General features: G+C 49.3%; 1 protein-coding gene across 3 annotated transcripts in view; it reads left to right on the forward strand.

Annotated features, from left to right (window-relative positions):
- Positions 1-486: 486 nt before the first annotated feature.
- RAB11FIP3 (RAB11 family interacting protein 3) overlaps positions 487-13,188 on the forward strand; it is a 76,284-nt gene continuing 63,582 nt past the window's right edge. The window contains exon 1 of one of the 3 annotated variants that reach the window (XM_075994906.1): positions 487-1,269. In XM_075994906.1, coding sequence (XP_075851021.1) covers positions 568-1,269 — 702 coding nt within the window. In that variant the 5' untranslated portion in view covers positions 487-567. The remainder of the gene's footprint in view (positions 1,270-13,188) is intronic. The other 2 variants (XM_012737812.2, XM_012737811.2) reach the window with 2 other exon arrangements.

Here is a 13,188-nt window from a genome sequence, read left to right on the forward strand (position 1 = left end):
GCCCGGCCCCAGACCGCGGAGGCAGACACGAAACAACAAAGACCAACCGACCCACTGTTACGCCGCGGACACGCCACCTTCGCTCCTGCCTTTATAGCAAGCCGGCGAGGGGCGGGGCCGACGGCGCCGGGACGTGCTGACGTCAGGCCCGACAGAGGGCGGGGCCGCGGCGGCAGCGTTTGCTCGCTCGGTACCTCAGCGCCTCAGCCGCCTCAGCATCCTCGGCCTCCTTCCCGGGCTCTTCGGCCTCGCGTCCCCTCGGCCCCCGGCGGCCGCAACGCCCGCCGCCCGGCCCTCGGCGCCCTCTCCGGGCCGCGCCGCCATGGGCCGGCGCCCGCCGCGCCGCCAGGCCGAGGGCAGCTGAGGCGCGGCGCGAAGATGGGCGAGGGCGGAGCAGGGCCCGAGCGCCAGCCGGAGCAGCCCGGGCGTCCCGCGCGCGCCCGCCCGCGCCGCCGCGGGGATGCCCGCGCCCGCCGCCGCGCCCTGAGCGCCTTTGTCTGCCGCCCGCGCCGCCCGCCGCACCACTAGCCTCCCGGGCCCGCGCCGGCCGCGGGCGCGCCCGTGAACATGGAGTCGGCCCGGCCGGCCTCCCCCCCGGGCCCCCAGCCCCGCGGACGCTGCAGCCGCGCGGAGCCGCCGGGGCCGCAGCCGGGGCCGGGGCCGGGCGGGCCGGAGGGGGTGGAGGCCGCCCAGCGAACACCGAGCCCCGCACGGCTGCGTCCGGGAGCGCCCGCCGCGGGCGCGGAGCCGGAGCCGGAGCCGCCGGGGCGCGCCGAGCCGACCCCGGGGCTGGAGGAGCGGCCTCCGGACGCCGGCCCCGACGTGCCCGGCCCGGGCGCCTCTGGCCTGCCAGCCGTCCAGGCCGTGTGCCCGGACCCCGACCCCCGCCCCGAAATGCAGCTTCCAGAACTCGACCCGTTTTTCTCCTGGGCTGAGGAGCCCGAGGATTACGGCCCCCCGAGCCTCCCGGAGAGCGTGTCTGTCCGCGTGCGGGTTTCCAGCCACGGCTGCCAAGTGCACGGCGAGGCGGACTTATTCCCCGCCTTCCCCGCGCCCGCGGCGGGCGAGCTGGCGCCGGACGCGGGTCCCGGGAGCCCGCACCCGTCCTCGGACTTCAGCCAGGCCCCCGCGCTTCCCGGCGAGCCCGCGGGGTGTCAGGAGGACGGCCCCCGCCTCCGGGCCGTGTTCGACGCCCTGGACGGGGATGGGGACGGCTTCGTCCGCATCGAGGACTTCGTCCAGTTTGCCACGGTCTACGGGGCGGAGCAGGTACCGAGCGTGCCCAGGCCGGAGCGTGCGGGCCGGGCAGGGGCGCGTCTCCAGGGGGGTCGATGTGGGACGGGTTGTCGCGGCCGCTGTAGTCGAGGGGCACGGAGTTAATACCAGTGAGTCCTGGTTTTCCTTTCTATTCACCACTCTGACTTGGAGTTTTGGTTGAATTTCACTGAAACCCCTCTTCCCCCTTAAGACGAGGTTCAATTCCGGGGAGTCATTTTCATGTCCTCCCCCCACACACCTGCTGGATCTTTGTAAACTGAAGTCAGCTCTGGCCTGGGTACATTCTCCTAGGCTGCCTGATACAAGTGCCCCTGCATGGCGAGGTGCCCGGCGGTGCCCCCCTCTGAGGGCCCAGGTGTGGCTTGGCTGGAGTAATTTACCCAGATTAAGGCCAGAGGCCAGGCCTCGTTAGCCCTGAGACCACACCAATAGACACCTGTCTTGAGCAGTTACTTTACTGTGTGTGATTGGCATAGGTTCTGTGTAGGGTCCCTGTTTCATTGTTCGAAGACATTGAATGCTTATAGAAGGTCCAGGAATTAAAAATTTCACTTTGGTACCTTTGGTGAGGAAGGGAAGTGAATGAGCCTTGGAGCTCTGTGGCAGATACAAACACAAAATCTAGCAGCACTCCATCAGGGCCACCTCCACTGTTGCAGGAGAGGTGACACGCATAGACAGGCAGCAAATGCACAGTGCAGCATGGCAGGGTCCCACACAGTCCCCAGGGTGCCAGCTGCTCAGCGGGAAGGTGAGCCTCAAGTGCCAGTCCTTCCTGTCTACCTTAGCACTTAATAAAGTTTAAGTGGAGGTGATAGTAGGGTGTGATCTGCTAATAACCAGGTAGACGTTGAATAAAACCTGTGTTCACTTTTAAATATTTTACTTAGTAGAAGGAAATCCCTGAAGTGCTGGTCTAATTTTTGTATTTTGTTGACTCTTCTCACTGGTAGACATTTGTTAGGTGGGTGTTCAAGTTCATATGCATGTTTAAACCAAGAGATCTATAAGAAAACAGATAAGATTGACGCAGCACTATTTAGGGTGTTAGTCATAGCATTAAGGACCTTTATAAGGGATCTGTGTGCCCTGAGTATTTACAGTATCTGTTGAGCAGTCAGGGTGATAACGAACTGGGTCCTAATAAACTCAGCAAGGGGCCCCTTGCTGAGTTTACAGCCTCAGGTGATGTGCACACAGGTACTTGGAGGGCATCCTGTGATGCTCACATGCTTAGCTCTGGGTTGGAAACTGTCAGGATGGGTGTTCCACCTCTTAGTCCAGTGGGCAAGGAGATAAGTGACTGATAATTTCCTGTGTGGATAGCTTGAATTGTGGTTGCTGGTCCAGGCTCTTTGTGTTTCCTTCTTGCCCCAGGGCTGGAGAGCACCTTGAACATCCTTGGTGGTTTACAAGTGTGATGTGTCTTCTCTCCAGATGTACTGTTGCTTCCTTACAGCAGTCAGAGATGTTAGGAGAATTCCATGATTGCTCTTCCTTACCAGAGCCTGACTCTGGTGGAGCACCTTACAGCCCGTGTGGCTCATGCATGTTTTCACCAGATCATCACAACAGTTCTCTGTGGTGGTAACTAGGCAAAGAGGGTCTGTCCCCACTTCGCAGATAAGAAGCTGGAAGCCCAGAAAGGTTAAATAACTTTCTCAAGGCCTCACAGATAGTGCTAGAGCAAGGATAAAAAACTGTTTCTTGGCTCTTAACTCTTAGATGACCCTTCTTATGTTTCATCAAACTGACTTCCATAAAATTCTTTTATTTGAGAAACCTCTTTTGTTGTAACCTCCTTTATTGATCCTAGTGGGAAAAACTTTGGGTGGGCTATTTGGGGCTGAACTTTCTTGTAATCACAAAATAGAAATGAATGAAAATTCTTTGATAGTTCTTGGTGGGATTTGAAGTTTTGGGTGAGGCCCAGGTGACTCAGGGTTTGGTGGGGATGGGAAAGTGGAGGGGTTTCCTGTGGCCTTGCTGCTTCTGTCTTCTCTTCCAGACTGCTCAGGAAAAAGCAGTGTTGGGTTGGTGTGATTTCTCAGTGTGTGCACTTGGACTAGCTTCCTGAGATGGTGGAGGAGAGCTCTTGATTTCTTTGAGCCCGGTTACTGTTTTGCAGCAAATAATGGACAGGGAGATGAAAGGTCGATTTTTGTGTTATGAACCACCATAGCCGTCTTGCAGTTTCAGCAGTCCTGGTTCATCTGTAAACTCCTTGCTCCCCACCTCCACATTATTTTTGAAGCATATTCTAGACATTTTATCATTTCATCCGTACATGCCTCAGTATATATCTCTAAAAGATAAGGATTATTTTTTAAACATTAACGATTTTTTGAAAACATTAGGAATGGTTCAGATAAGCTGAATAATAGTAATAAAGACTGAGTTTTTGTACTTTCCACTTTGAGGTTTCAAAATACTGAGTTCATGAGAGACTCTTAGGCTGGTCACATTCCTGTCCTTGACTATAACAACTAGATTATCTTGATTTTTGTCAAATTTTCCGAGGCAGCATGTTCAATATCTTTTATATAATCTGTTTATGAAGGTAGCATTTTAAATTATTTAAGTGGATTATATGCATTTTTAATAGAAGCAGCTCCCATTTATGATACAGATGGCTTTTGTGTCTCTCCTTCCCTAGCAATGTCATGCTGTGTTTGGATCTCATTACATCATCTGGTAATAGATCAGGTGTGGTGTAGTGTAGCACAGGGTCATGTTAGCAGGCGTCAGCAGTGGAAGGAGAAAGAGGACTGTAGTGGAGCTTTTTGGTTGTATCTTCTTGAGACAGGAGTTTGTAGTCAGATGTGTCCAGGCATTAAGTGTGAAGTTAGAATAGGTTGTTTTTAAGACTTCTGCCATCTTTGAAGATGAACATGACCATCTTCATACTTAGAGGACTGGTGCTTTTGTATTCACCACAAACCCATCACAAAGTGGAGATTGTAAAATAAATTCTAATAGTGTTGTGAGAAAAGATTGTTTTTTTTTTAAAGAATTATAATCATAAAGATTATCTTCACACTTTATTTTGAAATAAAGTTTTTTATTTTAAGAGTCACTTTCTGGCCGGGCGCGGTGGCTCACGCCTGTAATCCTAGCACTCTGGGAGGCCGAGGCGGGCGGATTGCTCAAGGTCAGGAGTTCAAAACCAACCTGAGCGAGACCCCGTCTCTACCATAAAAATAGAAAGAAATTAATTGGCCAACTAATATATATATATAAAAAAAAATCAGCCGGGCATGGTGGCTTGTGCCTGTAGTCCCAGCTACTCGGGAGGCTGAGGCAGGAGGATCACTTGAGCCCAGGAGTTTGAGGTTGCTGTGAGCTAGGCTGACGCCACGGCACTCACTCTAGCCTAGGCAAGAAAGCGAGACTCTGTCTCAAAAAAAAAAAAAAAAAGAGTCACTTTCTGCTGGTATCACTTTGCTAAAAAAAAAGAGTCACTGATTCTTTCCAGAGAATCTTGCAGATGAGAAGCACTGAATGACCTTCAGTAACCTTGGTGGGCATTGTATAATATGTCCTCTTCAGTACTTGCAGAAGTACTGCTGAAGAAAGTGTTGCTGCTCAGATCTACTTGCTGTTCATTGCTGCTCCTCTGCTGATGGGCAGTAGGAAGTTCCCAGAGACATTTGGCTGTACCTTTTATTTGCCTCAGTGTAGTTTCCAGTCTCTCTTCCAGCTTGGGTTTGAGAGTAGGTGAATGTCTGTGAATGGGAGTGAATGGGTGTGTGTGTGAGAGCAGGTGTGTAAGTGAGCTGGTGTGTGTGCATAGTGTATGTGGGGTATACATGTGGGAGCATGTGTGTGCAGGAGGCTGGGTGTGTGTATGTGAGAGTGGGTATGTGTGTGGAAGTGTCGTGTGAGCCCGTGAGTGTGTGTACACTGGTGGGTCTGCATGTTGACTGAATTGCTAAAAGACAGATGAAACTTGGATATAGGCAGCTTTGTTAGTGTCTTTAAAAAAAATGCCTGTGTCATGTTATAAAAGTAACACGTTTATTGGTAAAAAAAACAAAAACAAAAAAAAACCCCAAAAAACTAGACAACACAGAGTACTATGGGATATAAAACAGAAAATTACCAATAATCTCACTGTCCTGAGAAAAACAACATTAGCATTTTAGTGCATTTCCTTCCAGACTTTCTGTTTTTGGAGACAGAGTCTTGCTCTGGTTGCCCCAGGTACAGTGTGTGGCGTCACTGTAGCTCACTGCAGCCTCAAACTCCTGACCTCAAGTGATCTGGCCTTGGCTTCCCAGAGTGCTAGGATTATAGGCATGAGCCACCTTGCTGGCCTTATTTTTAAAAACTTTTACAAAAGTTTTCAAAAGGTGCCTAGAGCTGTCTGTACGCACAGGTAAAAAGTCCTTCCATAGTCAAAGGTGAGCTAGCCTGTTTATGTTCTCTTTGGGGAGCTTATCAGTGTAGTTGTTGATGTCAGAGGCTTTTATGATTCATTGTTCTTTTTCCATTTTACATAATTTATTCTGATTTCTCCTTTAGCAAGTTTACCCAGTTTAAAGCCTGAAAATCAGGTTATGAATCGAGGTGGTACTTATTGGCTAAGTTTTTTTGTAGGCGGTTTATCTGTTTAGAGGAAGAATTGTTCAGTACATTGTGAAGACCTTTTTTGTTGCCATAAATCATTGGGTCAATAAGCAGAACAATGTGCTTAGGGGCATTTTATCAATCTTTTGTTTAGACTAGATCAAGTGGCCAGTGACAGATTAATGATTTTTATAATAAAAGTTATATGATAATTTTAATTTTACTAATGAGTTGAGTCACAATAAAAGTAATCAAAATTCCACATTGATTAGAGAGATTAACATTTTCTCTGAAAACGTACGAAAGTATCTTTAAAAACTTAAGGCAATGAGAACAATTTTTCTAACTTAAAATAAGGGTGGAAGATGGTTAGAAAGTGATTTGTGGAGAGACCTACCTGAGCAGAGGATGGTCAGCGTCCTGCTCCGCAGAGCACTGCTGATCTTTACGGGCGTGTGCAGTCTGATCCCTGGTTCTCAAGATTTTACCAGTGGAGGGACCTCAGCACTTCCAGGCAGTAAATGTCTGAGGGCATGGCTGGGCTTTCGCCCAGCGTGTTCTTGAGTTCAGGTGCTCTTGGTATTAATTTTATTTTATTTTTATGTTTATTTATCTATAAGACAGAGTCTCATTCTTTTGCCCTGGCTAGAGTGCAGTGGTGTGATCATAACTCACTGCAACCTCAGACTCCTGGGCTCAAGTGATCCTCCCACCTCCCGAGTAGCTGAGACTACAGGTGTGTACCACCATGGCTAGCTAATTTTTTCTTTTATTAGAGATGGAGTCTTGCTCTTGCTCAACCTGCTCTGAGCTCAAGTGATCCTTCTGCCTCTGCCTCCCAGAGGGCTGGGATTACAGGTGTAAGCCACCACACCCATCCTCAGTACTAATTTTAAAAAAACATGATAAGAATCCCAGATAAAGGGCTGATCTAAAAAGACTTAAAGAGGGGCTGGTCTGAGTACAGTGGTGTATACAGCTAATTGATAACAACCAGTTACACAGATTTCTTTGTTCCTTTTCCACTCCCACTGCTTCACTTGACTAGCCTTAAAAAAAAAAGTCAAAGGGGGCCGGGCGTGGTGGCTCACGCCTGTAATCCTAGCACTCTGGGTGTTTGAGGCAGGAGGATGGTTTGGAGCTCAGGAGTTCGAGACCAGCCTGAACAAGAATGAGATCCTATCTCTACTAAAAAAAAAAAAAAAAAAATAGAAGAAATTAGCTGGACAACTAATATATATATACATATATATAATATATATATAAAATTAGCCGGGCTTAGTGGTGCATGCCTGTGGTCCCAGCTATTTGGGAGGCTGAGTCAGGGGGATCACTTGAGCCCAGGAGTTTGAGGTCGTAGTGAGCCATGGTCATGCCACTGTGAAAATCTAAACTATTTATTAATCCATTTAAATAATCCATTATATGTTAACATAAATGACATTTTAATGAAAACAACTATTTCTGAAAATTAGGAGAATGGCTTGTTTTACATTTTTGCAGTTCTCTTTAATGTCTGACTTAATTGAAGAGAGCTAGATTCTTATATCTGATTGTGTAATGTATCTGTTGTATCATGTAGCCTCTGAAAACTTCACTGTACATTTGAGAGTGAGAAGGAAAGAAAGCAAACAATGTCTTAGAATATTATGAGGCTTACTTTGATCTTGGAGGCTCCTTCCCATGCCCCTGCAGCAACACCAGGGTCCCCAGGAACACCAGGACCACTTGTTGAGGATGGTCTCACTGCTCCAGAGTCCTAGGGAGCCTGTCAACATTGATTGCTGGGCCCCACCCTGGAGTCTGATGTAGCCCCTCTGGGTGAGGGCTGATAAATATGTTTCTGACCAGTTCCCTGCTGCTCCTGGTCTTGACTCACTCTTGGAAAGCCAATTCTAAAGTGTATTGAACATGTTTGGTCTTTAAAGACTTCTCCACCCCAGTCACATTTTAATACCATTCTTTTCCTGACTCTGTTGTATTCATTCCAGCGTGAATTTCACAATTTTTTAAAAATGAAAAACCAAATCCATTGCATTTTATTATTAATACATCTGAGATTCCTAGCCTGTATTTTTGCAAAAAAAAAAAAAAAAGTACTAAAATTTTGGAAAAAATCTCAATATTGGACATATCAATCAAATTAATTCTGTGGAATCTTTTGTCTTTTGTCAGTGACCTAGAGAAGGACATCATGAGGTTCCCTGGTCCCAGTAGATAGAAGCTGTTTGACTTTCTGGGATTATAGAAATATCCATGTGCAGCCATATGCTGAGGGGACTGATGTAAAATGTTCAAGTTTTTCAGTGAACCTCAGGTGTTGATAATCCTTTGTATGGAAGTTCTGCCTTAACATAACAGAGCAGCTCCATTTTAGATTCAGTGTCACAAGGTGTGTCTTGTCTAGGGTGGGAGATAGAGGCAGCCACGCAGCCCCATGTGGGAGACTGTGTTTGTGAGGGTTTGCCTTTGGTGTGTGCCTGGATGAGACCAGCCCCTAGGAGGGAGAAGCACCAGACCCCTTGCCGAGATGTGGCTGTTGGCTGATGGCTTAAGCAGGCACATACTCCTTTCTTTTAGGCCCAGGGTCAATGCGAGCGAGCCTGGTCCCACCAGCGCTGGGAGGAGACATGTGACAGAGAATCTTGCTGTGATCTTTCCTCTTTAAAATAGCACTTCAGCCATGCCTCAGCAGAGGATCTATCCATCTGCTCTGTGGCCAGCTCAAAGCGTCTTGGAGGGAGCCGCTGTTGGGTGGAGTCCTCATTTAGTACCTGCTCGCTGGAGAGGTGCAGGCCCGTGGCCTGATCCTCCTGCAGGAATCTCTCCATGGTTTTCTGTGCATTTGTGTACTTGTGCCTAACAGTGAGCTCACACCGCTGGCGGTGAACCTCTGCACCCTGATTGTGGCAGTGGCGTGTCCTCTGAAGCTGCGGTCCCTAACCTTTTTGGCACCAGGACCAGGGACCGTTTTCATGGAAGACAATTATTCCACCGACCAGGGAGGGGGGAAGGATGGTTTCGGGATGATTCAATCGCATTACATTTATTGTGCACTTTATTTCTGTTATTACTACATTGTAACGTATAATGAAATAAGGATATGCCTCACCGTAGGTTGGGGACCCCCGCTCTAAGGTTTTGCAGAGTTTAGGGGTTCAGCGTCTTCTGCTCCATGAGATGCCCCAGACGCAAGGCCAGCCAACTGGAAGAAGCTTTCAAATATTTTTTAGTTCTCGCTTCATTTCCGTTTTCGGGGTCTCTGGTTCACTTAAATCCATTTTGTGACCTTGGCGCTTGCTTGCCACAGGCGCCTGCTTGCACTCTGCCCGCCTGACAACTCCTGCAGCGGCTCAGCGGTGAGAATGGTGTCGGGGTACTGGAGCCTGTACCTAGCGCCTGGCTGACCCAGCTGGGAGCAGGGGGCTCTTGGGGCCCTAAACACCGAGGGCACATTTGGGGCCTGGTTCTACAGATGTCCACTTGGAGCCTGCCCAGCGCCCCTTGATGCCTCAGGGCTTCGGCGGTGCCTTCTCTGCTTACTGCCCACACGAGAAACTGCGACCTGGCGTGGAGGCCCACGCCATGCCTTGATCTGTCGTTGCTGGCATGGCCCTCCTGTGCTCCAGCCTCAGCTTACTGCACTGTTTTTGTACTTTAATTTTGTATTTCAGTTTAACTTTTATTATGTATATAGTTTATATGGTTTTTTATTTTTATTTTTTTTGAGATGGAGTCTCTCTATGTCATCTGGGCTAGAGCACCATGGCATCAGCCTAGCTCACAGAAACCTCAAAGTCCTGGGCTTAAGTGATCCTCCTATCTTGGCCTCCTGAGTAGCTGGGACTATAGGCGTGAGCCACAGCACCTGGCCTATGTATATAGTTTAAAAAGTCATATAGTAGCTGTGCTCTCCTTATACTCCTCCTCCCTCTCCCAGCCATGTTCAGTTCTTAGCTGCTTCCTTCTAATGTTTTGTTTTCAGTTTTGGTTGTTTCTGTTGACTTTCTCTCGTGGAAGGTGCACCCACATATTTCCCTCTGTCTCCTCATTCTTACATTATATTTAATCATAATTCTGGTTACATTTGCATTATTGGCATCTTATTTTGATTGCAGATACTGCTCACAGCTGACCTGTATAGTGTGCTGTGATTGCGTCTCCTCTCTGACACAGCGTTCTGCTTTTCCTGGAGTCAGTGGTCATGCTGTTCTCCTTGGCTAGTTTTCTGTGTCCCCGTCAGCAGCTCTCCCAGCCTCGGCATGTGTGCTTGCGCTCTCATTGTCCGCCAGCCCTGCTTCCAGATGCCGGCCACGGCCACCCGCTCTGGGTCTAGCGTCCTGCTTCAGGAGCACAGCTGGTGGTCTCTCCCTAGTCTCTGGCATTGGGGCATCCCCTGCCAAGGGAGGTTGGGGAGGACCTGAGATTCCACATGTAGGCTCTGAACCAGGCCTTTTTCCTCAGGTTCCACTGCGTGAGTTTGCTGGGCCTGCAGGGTTTTGTTCTTGTTGGCATCCTCGTGTGGTCCTGACGTTGTTTCCAAGTTCTTTGCTCTGAGCTTGCACCTGACTGTCCTTGTGCATCATCTGGAATGTTGGGGTCTCCCCTCTGGAGGCCTTTTTCAAGCAGACTTAGGATGGTGTTAAGATAAATGCCTGTGTTAGTTCACCACGTTTAACCGTGTTTAAGCACTTTTCTCTTTTCGGTATCTCATGCAAATGTCTATCAGAACAGGCTCGGACCCCCACCCACTGAGCAGCATAAGCAGAGCAGACATGGTCAGTGCTGACTCTTCTGCCCCTTTCCAGTCCCACCCCAGTGTGTCAGCAGATGGTCTGGTTTAGCCTTTCTCACTCTGTGTGTGTGTGTGTGTGTGCTAAAGTTTTCGTATTGACAGGGTCCACGTATGTGAAATTAGTTTCTTAGCCCTTAAATATCCCATTGTGTTGATAGACTGGTGGTCAGGCATCGTTTCTGTTGGGAGTCATGCCACTGTATCTCTACCCGTGCTGGTCACTTTTCGTGTACCTAACTTCCATCAAGACCTATTTTTTGTGTTGGGAAAATTGAGGTTATTGTCTTGGGCTTTGGAGTTGTAGATATTTGGATGAGATTTAGTTAGGCTTTCTTAGCATTTCAGAGCTTTTCTGTGGCATCCAAAATAGGTAGTGAAGGGAGAAGATAGTTCTTGGCTGTGCTTTTTGGAAATATGTCATCTGTTTCAGGAAAAGCTTCCTGCTGCTGGCGCTGAAATACAGTTCCTGAAGCCATAAGGGAGGCAGCAGGCTTGGCTGCCCGGGTGCCCTCCCCTCCCCAGGCTGCGGCAGGAGACCCTGAGGGTCAGCTGAGCTGCTTGGCTGTCTGTGAGGAACCCTTTTGAGGAGTGAGGTGCTCTGGTTGATGGCATTCTGGCCAAGTGTCTCTGGCCTTAGTGTTCTTTTGTATTACGTATGTGAGGGCTGTTTTTTCTCTCTACAAAATGGATGCTAAATTCAAGGACACAAAACAGTGTTTGGGCTTTGGCCTTGGACACACCTGGGTTTCATGGCCGGCTCAGCCACTTCTTACTCAGTCACTGGGCAAACAAGCGTGATGTCTGTTCACATCTTCCAGTGCCAGGCAGGGTCACAGTAGCTGGGGTAGAATGATGAGCAACATTGGCCTGTTTCCTGTCTTTCTTCAGGTATTAAACAGGTAGTCTCCAGTAATGGCAAACTATTACAGGTGCTGTGAAGGAAAGGCAGAGGTTGTTTTGAGGTTAACAGGAAACCTGACCTACTTAGGAAAGTTTCCCACAGGAAAGCTCTTTTCTTTTCTCTTCTCTTCTCTTCTCTTCTCTTCTCTTCTCTTCTCTTCTCTTCTCTTCTCTTCTCTTCTCTTCTCTTCTTTTCTTTTCTTTTTTTCTTTTGAGGTATCTTTTGAACTGAGTTCTGAAGCTATGTAGTGTTAGTGAGGCAAAGGGTGGGAGTGGAGGGAGCCTTCCTGGCTTCCAGGTGGAGGCCCAGCCCTGGAGAGCCCTGAATGGAAGGAAGGGGTACACCTTCAGAGAACCTCAGAACAGTGGGGTGGCAGGTGGAGTGGCAGGCAGCAGTGGGGCCTGTGGAGGGTGCTGGTCTTTATTCCAGAGCCTTTGTTTTTTGTTTGTTTGTTTGTTTGTTTTTTGAGACAGAGTCTCACTCTCTTGCCTGGGCTAGAGTGCCCTGGCATCAGCCTGGCTCACAGCAACCTCAAACTCCTGGGCTCAAGCAATTCTGCCTCAGCCTCCCTAGTAGCTGGGACTATAGGCACGCGCTACCTCGCCTGGCTCATTTTTTCTATTTTTGGCTAATTTCTTTCTATTTTTAGTAGAGATGGGGTCTCGCTCTTGCTCAGGCTGGTCTTGAACTCCTGAGCTCAGATAGTCGTCCTGCCTCGGCCTCCCAAAGTGCTAGGATTACAGGCATGAGCCACCTCGCCTGGCCATTCCAGAGCCTTTCGAAGGCACCAAAGAGTTTAAAGTAGAGGAGGGTGGGTGATGAGTGTTTCAAAAGGTGGCTCAGTTTGGAGAGGACAGGAGTGGATAGGAGGCGGGTCAGGACGCCCAGAGGGTTGGGCCAAGGCTGGCCACTGCTCGGACCAGGTGATGCCCCACATGCCCTGCAGCTGGAGCAGGGAGGGCCAGCTTAGGCTTTTCCTGGGCATTTTGTGTGAAGTGCTGGGTGGGTGGAGATCCACTGAAGATGGGCCGTGGAGGCAGGCAGCAGGGGCTGGGCCAGCTGCACGTGGGGTGGGTAGACCCATGGGGTGTCCTGAAGCTCAGAGAAGAGGATGAGGCTGAGTGCAGCGGTAGGAATGACTTCAACAGAAAGTCACACGAAGCTGTATAAAAGTGGCTCAGATAATAAAGAACTCACATTATCTCATGTGGGACAGACCTGAGGCGAATGACACCTTGAGGTGATCCTGGTGTCTGGCTGTCTCTGCTGCCCAGCGTGCTGTTCACTGCGTCCAGAGGCAGAACGACGATCCTCTTTCTCCATTGTGTCTCCTGCCCCCTTTGCTGGCTGTGTGTGCTTACAGGGGTGCCCCAGGCTGGCCCTGCAAGGGCTGAAGACGTTGGCTATAGCACTGCTTCCCAAGGTGGGGTCCCGGGATCACACACCGCAGTGCTGCCTGGGGCCTTGTTAGGGGTGCAGCTGCCTGCACTGCAGACTCCAGTAGGGTAGGGGGCAGGCATGGCAGAGCCACTGGCTCAGACCAGTCAGGGTCACTGTTGGCCTGGCTACAGCAGATCTTACCTTATTTTTCTTTTTGGTTGATTTATATTTTACTTTTATTATGTGAAAAAATTTGTTCTACCTG

The sequence above is a fragment of the Microcebus murinus genome, chromosome 19 (genome assembly GCF_040939455.1).
Source record: "Microcebus murinus isolate Inina chromosome 19, M.murinus_Inina_mat1.0, whole genome shotgun sequence".
NCBI lineage: Eukaryota > Metazoa > Chordata > Mammalia > Primates > Cheirogaleidae > Microcebus > Microcebus murinus.